Source organism: Phacochoerus africanus, chromosome 8, assembly GCF_016906955.1.
Source record: "Phacochoerus africanus isolate WHEZ1 chromosome 8, ROS_Pafr_v1, whole genome shotgun sequence".
NCBI classification, from domain to species: domain Eukaryota; kingdom Metazoa; phylum Chordata; class Mammalia; order Artiodactyla; family Suidae; genus Phacochoerus; species Phacochoerus africanus.
Genome location: NC_062551.1, coordinates 135,306,257 through 135,321,830, shown reverse-complemented (window position 1 = coordinate 135,321,830; position 15,574 = coordinate 135,306,257). Strand labels below are relative to the sequence as shown.

The following is a 15,574-nucleotide window of genomic DNA, read 5'->3' as shown; positions in this document are numbered from 1 at the left end:
CACATGGACGGGTCATCACACTCCTTCGGGGGCAGCAGGAGAGATGTTAGAACAGGAATTTGGGGAGATCCTGTGGTGGTTCAGCTGGTTAGGAACCCAACATAATGTCCATGAGGATGCAGGTTCAATCCCTGGCCTCACTCAGTGGGTTAAGGATCCAGTGTTGCCGTGAGCTGTGGTGTAGGTTGTAGACGCACAGCTCGGATATGGCTGTGGTGTAGACGGGGAACTGTAGCTCCGATTCAACCCCTATCCTGGGAACTTCCATATGCCCCAGATGCAGTTTGGGTGGAGGAGAACACGAGCTTGGGAATCAGGAAACTGCACTGGTTGGGGCATCTTGCATATGGCACATAAGCTTTCCAAGCCTGAGTTTCCCCATCTGAAGAATGGGAAAGAGCAAACCCATCAACTTCCTAGTATTTTCCAGAGGATCAGATGAGACCACACATTTCGAAAACACTCTTAACTGCTACCTAAATAGCACTTCCAATAACTGCTCACTTTTTTTTTTTAGTTTGTGTGAATTTACATTTTTTTTTGGGGGGGGTTGTTTTTTATTATTTTTAATAGTTATTTCCCCAATATGATTTTTTTTCTGCTATACAGCATGGTGACCCAGTTACACATACATGTACACATTCTGTTTTCACACATTATCACTGCTCACTTGCAAAACTTGTTTACGTGAAGTGTTTTGCTATTTTTGATCTTGAGGAAGCAAAAGAAAAAAGAATCCAGAGTTCCCTTGTGGCTCTGCAGGTTGAGGATCAGGCATTGAGACTGCAGCAGCTCAGGTCACTGCTGTGGTGCAGGTTCAATCCCTAGCTCAGAAATTTCCACATGCCATGGGCATGGCCAAAAAGAAGAAAAAGAATCCAAAAATCTCATTTTCAGGATACAAAATGGGGAAATGGTACTATTTCAGTTGTTGGGTTTTTGTTTTTTTTTTTTTAACTGTTATGTTTTCCTGTTAAGATTCTGGTTTTGTTTTTTTGTTTTTTTTTGTTGTTGTTGTTGTTGTTCTTTGTTTTTTTGTCTTTTTGCCTTTTCTAGGGCCGATCCTGCGGCATATGGAGATTCCCAGGCTAGAGATCGAATCCAAGCCATAGCCACTAGCCTACACCAGAGCCACAGCAATGCGGGATCTGAGCCGCATCTGCAACCTACACCCCAGCTCACGGCAATGCCGGATCCTCAGCCCACTGAGCAAGGCCAGGGATCGAACCCGAAACCTCATGGTTCCTAGTTGGATTCATTAACCACTGCGCCACAATGGGAACTCCAAGATTCTGGTTCTTAATGAAGATGAACCTTTCTGAGAACTACAGGACATTTGGTGCCTCAACCACAGCCTTACTTCCCTGCTCTTGCTTCTTATAATTAGAGAGAGTGTCATTAAGCCAATTTAAATTAGAAACCCAGAAAATCCTCTTATGCCAGTAGCAGTTCATGGTTCCTGCTTCTCCCAGAATTTGGATTATCTGCTTAGTACTAGTTGGAGTAAGAAAAAGTTAGAAAAGACTGTTACTCACACTGTCTCAGAATCTCTTTGAAATCCTTTTTTGTTTGTTGTTTGTTTGAATTTGGAATCTCTTCGAAATCCTTTTTTGTTTGTTGTTTGTTTGAATTTGCAGAGGAAAAAAAATAGTCTTTTCTTTGCAGCGCTTGTAAATTTTAGGGCACAAAATTAAACTTCACCATGACATGTTATTGTTCTATAAAGCCTCTTTTTCATAATCCCGCTTTGAAGCTCCACACATTTTTTTATGCCAGGAAACACACACACTGTTGAATACAAACAAGAACTTGGAAAACACTCCAAAAATGACCTACTACTTCTCCCTCCCAGCTCACAGGAGAGTTTGTGTTTTGCGGCCCCAAAAGGATTTTTAAAAATCAACACTATCATGAGTTCCTGTGGTGGCTCAGCAGCAGCTAACCTGACTATGATTCATGAGGATGCGGGTTCAATCCCTGGCCTCGCTCAGTGGGTTAAGGATCCAGCCTTGCCATGAGCTGTGGTGTAGGTCACAGACACGGCTCAGATCCTGCCTTGCAGCTCTGATTTGACTCCTAGTCTGGGAACTTTCATATGCCACAGGTTCAGACCTAAAAAAAAAAAAATCAACTCTATCCACTTAAGGAGGAGCAGGAAGAGTATATGACTCCATGTCCCACCTCTGCTAGCAGTTAAGAAGATGCTGATGAGGAAACATGAGCTGGTGTCAGGACCCTGAGGTCAGTCCTCAGCCCAGCTCTGGGTAGCAGTGGAAGCCCATGTGCATCCCCATCCCGTGGCCCCACAGAACCTTAGTCACGTCATTCTTATTCACAGGTTTTGTAGCAAGGATCCAGTGAGGTCTTACCTGCAGAAGTACTTCCAGAACTGTAAAGCATTATTTAAGGGTCAGCTTCATAGTACAACATGATCTGCTTGTGACAGTGCCACTAGTCTCGTAACCAGGCACACACGCTAATGCCGCCATCAAAGCAGGTGGACGAGCATAATTCCTCATGATTGGTGAACCCTCTGTGAAGCTATGCTGGTCTATTGTGATCTTGCCCACTGAAAATGTGATAATGTAAGGGATTGGAAGTGACAAAACATCTGTTTCTCAGGGTTCTGAGGATAGGAGCTCCAATCCAAAAGGAAATACAGATACACACCAATTAGCTGCTCTTCTGAGATACCAGAATCCAGCCTTCGAAAGCCGTTTCTTGCCTATCTATCTACTCCAGGAAGTAAAGTCAAATGCAGGTTCTTTTGCTTCCCTTATGGCTCTGGCTTGACTGGGGAATGGGTGTTAGAGACCAAAACAAATGTGTAGTCCAAATCCAGCTTCCCCATCAACCATCAATCCTATCCTGAGGTTCTAATGTGTCTCTTCAATAAGACCTAGCTTTCTCTCCATCAGGTACCAACATATCAAATATCCAGCACAAAAAGATGGAGCACCTTGCGATGGCTTTATTTGGGGGGTGTGGATAGTGGTTTTGCTACAGTATTAACCACGGCATTGCAGGCTGTGTCTTGGCTCCATACTAGTGAGTCACGGATGGCACAAATCTGTGTCTGTATTTGTGCACTCTCTCTGTCAGTTTGTTCAAATTCGGTATCCTGCTTTGTGCTCCCAAAGCCTGGTTTAACACTGTAGAAACTCTTCTGTGTCTCATTGTACCCACAGAGTCTAAACACACATTCAGAGCTGACGGGATGGAGCAGTAACAAGGTTAAAGGCAGTAACCCCCTGAGGCCCCCACAGGTGCCCAGGGTGGAGCTTGGTAGTTAATGGGTTGTGTTTTCTCAAAGAGCAGTTCATTGAAGATGCCACTGCAGTGTAACCAGACATAAACACCAAGGAACCTATATAACATTTTGCCCTTTATATAATGGATAGTCTGAAATGAATGTCTCTTATGCAGAATACACTTAGCTCTTAAAAAGAGACAAGATTCAGGGCCTCCAGAGGCTATATGGCATCTTCTCACCAAAACCAGGAGTTTTTGCCTTTCACTAGCCATTTCATCGTGTGTGTGTGTGTGTGTGTGTGTGAGAGAGAGAGAGAGAGAGAGAGAGAGAGTGCTTAAGAGGTCAGGTAAATGTTATCCATAAAAGATTCACGTTGGGGAGTTCCTATTCTGATAAATTGGAAACAAGTCCAACTAGTATCCATGAGGATGCAGGTTCGATCCCTGGCCTCACTCAGTGGGTTGGGGATCTGGCGTTGCCTTGAGCCATGGTATAGGTCACAGACGCAGCTTGGATCCTCCGTTGCTGTGGCGGTAGTGTAGGCCGGCAGCTGTGGCTCCGATTCAGCCCCTAGCCTGGGAACTTCCATATGCTGAAGGTACAGCCCTAAAAAGAAAAAGAAAAAAAAGGTTGATGTTGGGATTGTGAAGTTTATTGAGCATCACTGTAAAGTAATACCCTCCAATCAAACATCCCATTCACCTGGGCTTTCATGTCAATGAGTGTTATGTACCACACTCTTGGTAGAGAGATTTGATGATTGTGTCTATGCTCCAAAAACCTGTTCACTATCAATGTGTTCATGGCAATAAAGCTGGGGACCATTTGAGGCATTTAGGCAAATCGAATTGAAGACAGTGAATAAGAGCCATGGATAAAAACAGGTCAGTTTCCAGAAGCCAAATAAAGGTCAGATAGGCCCTTTTATAAGCTGGTACATTGTTTTATTAATTTGGAGTAACCCTGATCAAACTCCCAAGACATGATAGAAAGATCTGATACAGTTTGGCCTATAAGGTGAGTGTAAGTGTGATAATTCAATAATAATATTAAAAACCAAGGGAAAGGGCTCAGTGGTTTCCTCTTACCTGAATATATTCAATAGTTGTTTGACAGTGTCAATGAAAAAAACATGGCCTGCCATATCAGTAAACAAAGAATGTTGCAGCCATCAAGCCATCACATTGCAGCCCACCCCAACAATGAGCCCCCAGGGAACTGAAACAGGACGCCTGCCATATGGGAGTCACCCGCTGCCGTGCCTCCACCCCACCCCTGACAGTGCACCCTGAGGATGCAAAAGCACAGGATGCTGGCCCCAGAGAGCTGAGGCACAAATCAAAGGAATGGTTTCAGTGAACCCTGACTTTTGCATCTTCCCATGCATAGAAAATCACTAAATTCCTTAACTTGAGACATCTGGTTTTCTTTAATCAACAGTAATCTTTTGATAGTCCGACTACCTGGTCTTTGTTGCAAAAACTCCCATATGTCCTGGCTCCTCCCCTTTGAAAGCAGTCTCTCAGAGTTCTCTGAAATGCCTCGTCCAGGGCTTAAGTGCAAATAAAACATAATTCTCGGAGTTCCCGTCGTGGCTCAGTGGTTAAGGAATCCGACTAGGAACCATGAGGTTTCGGGTTCCATCCCTGGTCTTGCTCAGTGGGTGAAGGATCCGGCGTTGCAGTGAGCTGTGGTGTAGGTTGCAGACGCGGCTTGGATCCCGAGTTGCTGTGGCTGTGGTATAGGCCAGCAGCTACAGCTCCGATTCGACCCCTAGCCTGGGAACCTCCATGTGCCGCAGGAGCGGCCCTAGAAAAGGCAAAAAGACAAAAAATAAATAAATAAATAAATAAATCTCAACTTTTAGGTTGTGTGTGTTTTTTTTTCTTCCGTTGACAACAAGCAATAAGCAGAGTCTGAGTCAACAGATCTTTTCCAGCAAAAGCTATTGAGCCTCTTTCTATGTAGCTGCATCTTAGGAGAACATGTTCATTGCTCCAAATAGGTCCATGTCTGAGGTGGGCTTCCCTAGAAGCAGAGTCTGAGATGGCGATTCTTCTCAAGTGTGTAGTTAGGGAGGGTTCTTAGGAGACAAGGAGAGATGCAGGGGAGAGCAGGGGTTGAAGTTGAGTGAGGATGTGGTCCCAGCTGGATATTAACATCAGCTTGATCCCTCAAGGACCATTGAGGAGCAGCTTATACCAGAGCCATCCCAGCTGGAGGGAGGGACCAGACTCCTATGTGCTCTTAGCAGGAGCTGGGGATGGATGCACTGGCCAGGTGAGCAGCAGGACACTAACAGATCCAATGGGACTAAATCTCTGGGAGCCCTGCTGTGTGGTAGGAGATGCGATTCTCATCCCAATCCTGACCTCACTAAGGACAGGAGGACATGGCCATGGGCCCCTCACGTGACATCTCTAACCATCAATTTCTTCATCTGTAAAATGGGAGAGGGGTATGGTTAAGTCACATTACATGATCCCCATGCTCCCAGCTGCAAAATCCAATGATTTCAATAAGGGAAGTAGTGTGGAGGCTCACTGAGGAATAATGGACATTTTTTCTATTCATGGAAAGACATTAATAAGTGTTACTGTGTCCCTGAATGACCACTCCGTTAAAAGCTCTTCTCTACCTGGAATAGCTCTGAATACACAGACACGTTCAAGAAGACCAGCAGGATCATTGCCTGGAAGGCATATGTTCTAAAAAAGGATGGCAAGGCTCTGTTTTCAAACAAAGTACTTTTATGGCAGTTTACATAAAGGGAGCATTAATGCAGCCAGGCAACTTCATTGAACTGAATTAGAGGCAAGTGAATTAGAGGCAAGAAGCTGGAGTAATCAGGAGCTAGAGGCTGCCCCCGAAGAACAACACAACCTCTAGGGAGAGCAGTTTTGGGGGAAAAAATCTATCAAAATTATAAATACTCATACATGTGTATCCTACAGGTATACATGTAAGAAATGACATTTGTATGAGTTTATTCACTGTGCTCCTTTTTCAAAAGTAATCCAAGATTGCAGACAACTCAGTGGTTCATCAGTAAAGGACTAGTTAAAAACAATAACTGTGGTACCTTCCATGCAATAGAATACTACCCAACCAAGAATATCAAGAATGTGATATAGAAAATTCTCCAGGAGATACTTATAAGTGAAAAAGTAGAAAGGAAAACAGTATTATCATAATTAGCACATATGCTATAAACGCATATGCATGTGTAATATGTTTGCTTCTGTGTAATGGAGGTAATATGATTATATATTTATATTCGGGTGTACCCCTAGATATCTGGAAGTCAGTTTTTGTGTATCTGGAAAGATACCAACAAAAAACTTCTTTTGCTTTTTTTTTTTTTTTTTTTTGGCTGCCCCAAGGCACATGCAGTTCCCAGGCCACAGATCAGATCTGAGATGTAGTTGCAACCCCAAGCAGCAGCTATGGCAATGCCGCATCCTTAACCCACTGTGCCGGGCTGGGGATCGAACCTGTGTCCCAGTGCTCCCAAGACACTGCCGATCCCATTTAGCCACAGCAGGAACTCCCTAACAAAAACTTCTATGAGTGGTTACTTATAAGGGATAAGGAGGTAAGAAAATGGGGTGGACTGAGACATAGGTGGGAATGAGAAATCTTACCAATGCCTTTTTACAAATTTTCTTTCTGGAGTTTTTCCCAATCACCATGGGTTCTTCTCTAAGGAAAATGGAGCAGCTCTTTGATAAAAATAAATAAATAAATAAATAAACAAACAAACAAATAAATAAATAAATAAATAAAATGAACATTTCAAAAGCAGGCATCAATGAAAGCTGGTCATTCCAACTGCCTTTGTTTCATGCTTTTGTTCAGGGCTTGGCAAACTATGACCAGGGGTTAAATAGTTGCAACTGAGACGATACAGCTCACAATGCTGAAAACATTGACTGGCCCTTTCCCGATGGTTTGCCTAGTTCAGCTTTAAATCGTGAAGTCATTTGTAAAACAACTATGACTGCACCTACCAGGGAGCTTCAAGTCCTGAAGGGTTTTGTCTGCTTTTATGGGAGCTTTTCTGACCACAGTTAATGCACCAAGAAAAAAGACAGAATATTGTACTAGTTACAAAGAGCGAGAACTCGGAGCACGGACAGCCCAGGTTTACATCTGGGCTTTGTCCCTCACTACTAGGTGACCTTGGGCAACTAACTTCTCCAACTCAGTATGATTTCCTCTGCAAAAGGTGGGTAATAATCGTCCTTCCTTCACAGAATTGTTTGGAAGGTTGAGAATGTTAATGTTGGCAAGAAACTTAGCACAAAACCTGTTAGTGTTATCATCTAATATTTTGATTTTTTTATAAACAGGGTGATGACCAGTTACCTGTGTTTGGAGAGGACACCATGGAAGGTGAGTTTCCTTTCCCGATGAGACCAGAGGTGCCATTCAAGTAGCTCTGAACCTGTCTTTTTTATTAAACACCAACTAAGCGATAATAAATTACCAACAGTGTGGACTTTTCCCTCAGGCAGTGAACGTGATTAGGGCTTGTGTCTCAGCGGGTTAAAAACCCAACTAATATCCACGAGGATGTGGGTTCGGTCCCTGCCCTTGCTCAGTGGGTTAAGGATCCAGCATTGCTATGAGCTGTGGTATAGGTCGAATATGTGGCTGGGATCTGGCATTGCTTTGGCTGTGGTGTGGTCTGGCGGCTACAGCTCTGATTCCATTCCTTGCCTGGGAACTTCCGTATGCCATATATGGCCCTAAAAAAAAAAGAAAAAGAAAAAGAAAGAAAGAAACAAAACAAGATCAGAAATCTTTGATCTCTCCCCTCTTGGTCCATGTAAAGAACCAAAGGGATGGCTTACCAAAAAGTGCCTTTCCTCACTGCCCAGGGAACATTATCCCTGAGATGCTCAGTGAAAAGAGGATGCTCTGGTAAATATATTTGGGAAACACAACAGTCAATCCCCTTTGGAAGGTTCACATGTATAATAGCACAGTAAGCCTCCCACGTGTCCTTCCGTAAAGAGAGCTGGCTAACTTTAATTCAACATTCTTCATATTTTATTGGAACACGAAAGTCTTTTTCCTGCAGAGCGGTTGCTATTTTGCAGTGTGCCATTGAGACGCAACCTAAGAAATAGCCAAATTAAACCTCTTTGATCATTTTGTCATGTTAAAAGTCTGGCCAAGATGGAAAAAAAAAAAAATCCAACCATAGTTAGCTACATATGGAACTGAAAATAAATTAAACTTAGGTGAATTTGAGTTTGTCCACAAAAGATAAGGTTCATGATTGCCCTAGGAAAAATACCTTCTACCATTTCCACTCTCAATAAAGGTTGTTATAATTATGGCCCATGGAAATGAGTTTACATTGACTGGGAGCAAATATAAGTAAGTGAGTTGGCTTCCTAATAACCCCCGCTCTAATCCTGTGCTGATCCCTGAGCATGAGGTGGTAGATAAAGTGTCATTTGATGATAGCGGAGATAGTAGCCTGTGAAAATCGCAGTGACCAAATGACATCACAGTGATTCATGGGGAAAAGGCACATAACCATGAACCAATTGCAAATAATCAACTCGGTCCCAACTGGAAAGGGATTGATGGATTGTCAAATAAAGTTTCCTTTTTTCCTGGTTGTAAAATTAACACACATTCATGTGGAAAATTTTTAAGGTAGAAAATAAGAGCCACCTAAGGCCTTATGACCCCTAAATAATTATGGTTAACATTCTGGTTTATTTTATTCCAGTGTACTGTCTAAATACCAATTTTTACATAGTTGAGAATACATGTATATATACAAACATTATCTCCAAAATTTTTTGCCTGTTATACATAAGCATGTTCCCATGTCATTAAAAGCTTTCTATAAATATAATTTGTACTAATCACATTGTATGAATATACCATCATTAAGTTTTTTAAAATAACTATTTTGGGAGTTCCCTGGTGGCCTAGCAGTTAAGGATTTGATGTTCTCACCACTGTGGCTCAGCTTCAGTCCCAGGCCCTGAAACTTTTGCATGCCACAGGCACAACCCAAAAAACAAACAAATATAACTATTTTTTTTAAACTGGAATAAGATACAACCATGCTAATAATAATAATAATAACAGTAATAATAACCACAACCACCTTCATAGGCTGCAAATAGATTAAAAGTTGCCCAGCCCCATAAAAGTAAACTAAAAGTCTGAAGAACGTGAGATGATTATTTAGTCCCACATGTTGAAAGCATCAACATGCTCTGGCTTTATTAGAAATCTCAGGTAACATCAGATTTTTCCAGTCATCATAGGCTGCTCTGTAAAGAAATCGAAGCAGCTATTTGATTTAAAAGAATAATATTTTTAAAATTTTTCCTTTAGCATGAAAACCAAGTGGTTCCAAGACCCCCAAATTCACATCTTTTCTCTCTTTCCAGCTCTTTCTCCCCTGTCTCCTCTCTCCCCAACTCAATTCTTCAGGCTCCCCCCACCTCCCTTTCTTGCCCTCTCTTTCTCTGGTGAGTTGGGCCTTTCACTTAGCTAACAGTGGATTCCTTAAAAAAAGGTAGTATTGTGTATATAAACCCACCACCTCATGACAATCTGCTTCACCACATAACCACTGGAAATCTTTTTTTTTTTTTTTTGTCTTTTTGCCATTTCTTGGGCCGCTCCTGCAGCACATGGAGGTTCCCAGACTAGGGGTCTAATCGGAGATGTTGCCACCGGCCTACACCAGAGCCACAGCAACTCGGGATCCGAGCTGTGTCTGCAACCTACACCACAGCTCACGGCAACGCTGGATCCTTAACCCACTGATGCGAGGCCAGGGATCGAACCGCATCCTCATGGTTCCTAGTCGAATTCGTTAACCACTGAGCCATGACGGGAACTCCAACCACTGGAAACCTTTTAGGGTTCCACAAGCTCTACAAAATCTTGAACTTTGCCAAAAATTCCTGATCATTCCTTTGGCTTCAAGCAATGTTTCCCAAAATCCAGTTCTCACTCACCACCTTCATGATTTTTGTTTCATCTCTGTGCTATCTGTACTATATATTATATATTTTTTATATATTACTATATGCTGTACAGTGTACAACCAGAGTTTCAAGTCAATATTTCTTGCAAGTAATTTCAGTTATTCTTATTTTAAAGGTTTCATGGAGGAGTTGAGGAAGTGTAAAATTATTTTCATGATTGGTGAGTAACAAGCTCTCAAATTTTTGAATGTAATTGCTAAAAATAACAACTTGGCAGGGAAAAAAGACTGTTCATTTCTCAACCTGTTTTGAAGTCTTCTTACTCCTTTTTTAGTCCCGATTACACCCCCAAAGCTTCTGGATTGTTCCGTTCATTTATACAGTTTTATATGGCTTTTGGCTTTGTGTCTTTCCAGCATAGACAGAGTAGGCCTCTAAGGCATGTCAGACTCTTGAGTTTAGCTCCACAAAAACAAAGTGCATTATAACCCCATGGGGAAAAGGATGTCATCTGCTAAAATCTAACAGCCTTTCTGTTGGAACAATGACCCACTCCTTCCTAAATTGAATATGTCAGGGGCCACATATTCAACTATACCTCAGTAACCATACCCTGTGTTCCATACAGGTAACAACAAAAACAATCTCATGTGTTTTATGCCCTCGTACAATGAAACTCATTGGAAAACTGATGGTGGGATAAAATTCATTTGGGTTAACCATCATTTGCTGAGCACCTATGAGGTTCTAGGTTATCTCCTTTAATACTTACACAAGCCTATAGCTTAGTGGTCCATCTGTATTGCCTATTGATTACTCAGACAAGAAGACTGAGCCATAGAAGGTCAGGGAACTTGTCCAAGGTCACAGGGCTAATTTGTATGAGAGCTAGATTTCCAGTTTTTCTTGTGGGAATTAATGGGATTGTCATGCAGTGGTTAAAATTACACAGAATAAGACCAAATGACACCAGTGCACCTCCCCAAACTTAGTGCTTTTCCCTCTAATGATTCAAGTCTACAGAAAAGTTAACACACCTACCTGTACATTTTGCAGAAAATACCTATTTATATTCAGACATAATGAAAAGTCTACACCTCCTCAAGGAGTGGGGAAAAGAATGGCTCTCAGCACCCCAGAAATATATTGGATATACTTAGAATCTTGCACCCTAACATCAGGATCCTTCCTTAGAAATCTCTCAGCAGTAGTTCCCATCATGGCTCAGGGGTAACAAACCCGACTGGTATCCATGAGGATGCAGGTTCCATCCCTGGGCCCACTCAGTGGGCCGCCGTGAGCTGTGAGCTGTGGTGTAGGTTGCAGACTCAGCTCAGGTCTGGCGTTGCTGTGGCTGTGGCATAGCTGCAGCTCCAATTCAACCCCTAGCCTGGGAACTTCCATATGCCTCTGGTGTGGCCCTAAAAAGGAAAAAAAGGGGGGGGAGAAAGGAAGGAATCTCTCAGCAAATCTCCCTCATTGTCAGATGAGGAAACTGAGTTGCAGAGAATTTAAGGGAGTTGATTCATGTCATTCAAACAACCAGTGGCAGAGAGGAGACCAGCATCCATGGCTGTAATGCCCCATTCCAGGGCCCTCCTCACCCCACCACTGAGTTATGTGGGTTGTCACCCTAGACGGTCTCCCACATTTAATCATCCACCAAATACTTCCTGAATATTAGACCCATGCTGGGCTGTGAGCAGAGATCACAGAGGTTCCATCTAAGAAGAAAAGGAGAACTAATCAGATTCTTATCACAAACCTTGAAGTCTTAGGAAGTAAATGAAGCGGAAACAGAGAACAAGCTGAATGGAATGTTTGAGGGTAAAAATGTGTCATCAAGGGAGACCCTGTGGAAGTGACATTGAAGCCGGGCACTAACAAAAGAGATGGATGACAGAAAGCATTAGTGGGACGGGAGAGGAAGAATTCCAGCCAAAGAGGACAGGGTGTCTCTGCAGTGAGAATTCTTAAGCTCACGCTGAGTTGTCGTTCTGACCTGCTTGTCTCTAGTTGACCTTAGCCTTGGCAACTGGATGGACAATGCTCCCCACACTTACTTTCCATTCTTTTCAGGAGGTAAAAGTACATTGTGTCTACTCTTTAATGAAGAGAAACTCATCATCAAAATTTCAAAGAACATTCCCCTTTCCACACAAACTTTAATCAGTTATCCTGATTATACAGACCATACACAGTAAATTATACTTTCTGTCCAGCTTTTAACTTAGGGGTCAAATTAGGAAAAGGGGAGACTCTTGAAACGTGAAGTTCAGGTTCAGTTCCAAAGAACGAGCCTTTATGATCACATAGAAATCTATTTTTAATAATGTAGTCCCAAAAAAGCTTTTAAAAATGGTACAGGAGTTCCCGTCGTGGCACAGTGGTTAACGAATCCGACTAGGAACCATGAGGCAGTGGGTTCGATCCCTGGCCTCGCTCAGTGGGTTAACAATCCAGCGTTGCTGTGAGCAGTGGTGTAGGTTGCAGAAACGGCTCAGATCCCGAGTTGCTGTGGCTGTGGTGTAGGCTAGTGGCTAGAGCTCCAATTGGACCCCTTGCCTGGGAACCTCCATATGCCACAGGTTTGGCCCTAGAAAAGGCAAAAAGACAAAAAAAAAATAAAGATAAAAATAAAAATGGTACGGCATGTTTTGTGGTGGTTGTTATTGTCCCTAGAAATGATAGTATTTCAGACTTACCCATTGTTTGGCCACTAGTTGTATTTTGAAGTGTATTTTCAAATAGCTAGCCAAGCCTAGCTAAAGATCTCAGCTCACATGCTACTGAGTCCTGTGCCCTTTAGAAGGTAAAATAGCACAATACAGAATCTTTGGGATCAGACAAACCTGAAGACCTTCGAGGGTCCACAGACAACGTTAAGAACTGCTCATCTGAATAAAGGGATTTTTTATATATATATATATCAACCAAACTCCTGTACTTGAGCTTGTCGATCACTATTCTACTAGAAAAACATTTCAACTTACTCTTTGGGCAGTAGAAGGTTACCAAGCCACTGCAATAAGAGGAAAATGATTATTTCTCTCCCCAAAAATTAAGGCCTTAGTTCTAAATAGAGTTAAGCCTTGAACAACTCGGGTTTGAACTGCACTGGTCCACTTACACGGGAATTTTTTTCGATAGTACTACACAGTCTGAGTTGGTTGAATCCACAGATGCAGAACCATCCACAGGAACCAAGTATTCAGAGAGCTGACTCTTAAGTCACATACTGATTTTCAGTTGAGGGAGAGGTGAGCACCCCTAACCCCACGTCGTTCAAGGGTCAACTGTACTTTCTTGACAGATGGCAGAGTGGTATTTTGAGGCTGTATTCTTGCAGGTCAGTCTGGAGTTTGTAAAAATACTCAGGATAGGGAGTTCCTGTCTTAGCGGAAACGAATCTGACTAGTATCCCTGAGAACACTGGTTCAATCCTTGGCCTTACTCAGTGGGTTAAGGATCTGCCATTGCCGTGAGCTGTGGTGTAGATCACGGATGCAGCTTGGATCTGGCATAGCTGTGGCTGTGCCTTTAAGCCAGCAGCTGCAGCTCAGATTCACTCCCCAGCCTGGGAACTTCCATATGCCAAGGGTGCAGCCCTAAAAAGCAAAAAAAGAAAAATACTCAGGATGTCATAGCAGTTTTGATGCGCTTTAATTAACAAGAGTCCATGGCTTTCAGTATAACAAGTCTGGTTTTGTCTATAGGAGAAGATGGCTGAATTTTTCGCTTTTCTAATTATTGTCTTGACACCTACCAAGACAAGTAGGGTGGAGGTTCTCGACAGAAGCTGGGTTGATGTCCTCACTGCTAGTCGTAACATAAAATTAATATTCCTAAAGCACTCTTTCCCTGTTTGCAAGTATCCTGGTTCCCGTCTGTCCACAGAAAGCTCCAAACTCCTCAGACTGGGCTTCAGCGCTCTCTCCCTGCTGCCTTGATGTGTCTTCCCCTTTTCCTCTCCACCCACATGAGTCTTCAGCCCCAACCCCACCTGCACCATTATTATCTCCTGAACTTTCCTTGCTTTTGCCAGTCCCCTCACCTGAAATGTCTTCTCCCCTGGCTACTCATGCCCAAGATCAGGTTCAAGTTCTAACCCTCTTCGAGGTCTTCTCTGATCTCCACCCTTCCTCCTCTGTGCAGCTTCATCTCTTATGTCTGCATCACTCATTCAGAGACCTCATAACGACTAGCACAACACATGTTTGTGAATTCTTTAGGAAGGAGCATGGTCCGTTTCCATAACAACTGAAATAGCAATTGGAATTCCTAGACTGGAGCTGCCAGGCAGGTTGCTAGGATGGTTTTCAGGTTAATTATCAGCCTAATCAGATGCTTCTTATGCCATGTGACTGCTTCCCTCTCACTGAGAACATGCAACACCAACTCCTCACCACCCCCAAGCTGCTGCTATTTTTTGCTCATTTGCAAAATTATTTTAAGTGGGGGCAGGTAATAGCACTGGCCACCATCTGAAAAAAAGTTCAGGGAAAATGTACCATTTGGACCAAAGGGAAGAGGGCCAAGGACAGACCTGGTTAGCCCTTTGAATGTTGTGTGGATATTACACTTCTTTGTTCATGAAGATGGTAGCCTAGTAGCTGTTTATAGAGCTCTGCCTTCCAAAGGACCGATAAGGATCCCACAGGATCATTCCTGAAGATCAAAAGGATTGAAAAAGAGTCTGTGGTTGTTCACAAACACAGTATAAAAACAGTGCTGATGTACACAATTGGGTCTCAATCATTGCTAAAAACAAAGTTATTTGGAAAATTTATACATATCTTAAAGAGCCTCATGACATCCCACTAACAGGCTCCTTATAGTTTGTCACAACTTTTTCTGGTAAGATTCTTTCCTTTTTCTTTTTTTAAATATCTTGATCATTTTCTTGCTGTTCCCCAATCTATTCTGGCTTCCTTTCCCTTCTCTGTTTTTATGGGTCGCCTATCCCCAAATGTGACATAACCTGATTTCCCATTCGTTCCTATCCAAGCCTTGGTAGAAGTGCTTTGGTTTGGAAAATCATTTGACTTTACAGGTGAGGTGTGATACTCATGGCGTTATGATCAAGACATCATTCAATGGCTATACGTTTCAGTGTAGCAGGAACACAGATGGCCTTGTGTACCTTGGCCTTGGTGTAACCAACTGCCATTAAGTAGTAAGCTTTGGGAGGTACTTGTAAAATATTTTGTATTATTCCATGCATATTTTCAACCACTGCACAACGAGTCTTATCAATTTCCTAGAGGAAAACTAGAGAAATGCAAATTTTACTTAAAACCTAGTATCTCAATGCCTGTCATTATTTCACTATAGCCTATTATCATGTCAT

At 42.6% G+C, this 15,574-nt stretch overlaps 1 protein-coding gene across 2 annotated transcripts in view; it reads left to right on the top strand.

Annotated features, from left to right (window-relative positions):
- AK5 (adenylate kinase 5) overlaps nt 1-15,574 on the top strand; it is a 288,498-nt gene that overhangs the window by 213,554 nt on the left and 59,370 nt on the right. For both annotated transcript variants that reach the window (XM_047794362.1, XM_047794361.1), the window contains exons 9-10: nt 7,606-7,648; nt 10,400-10,444. In XM_047794362.1, coding sequence (XP_047650318.1) covers nt 7,606-7,648; nt 10,400-10,444 — 88 coding nt within the window. The remainder of the gene's footprint in view (nt 1-7,605; nt 7,649-10,399; nt 10,445-15,574) is intronic.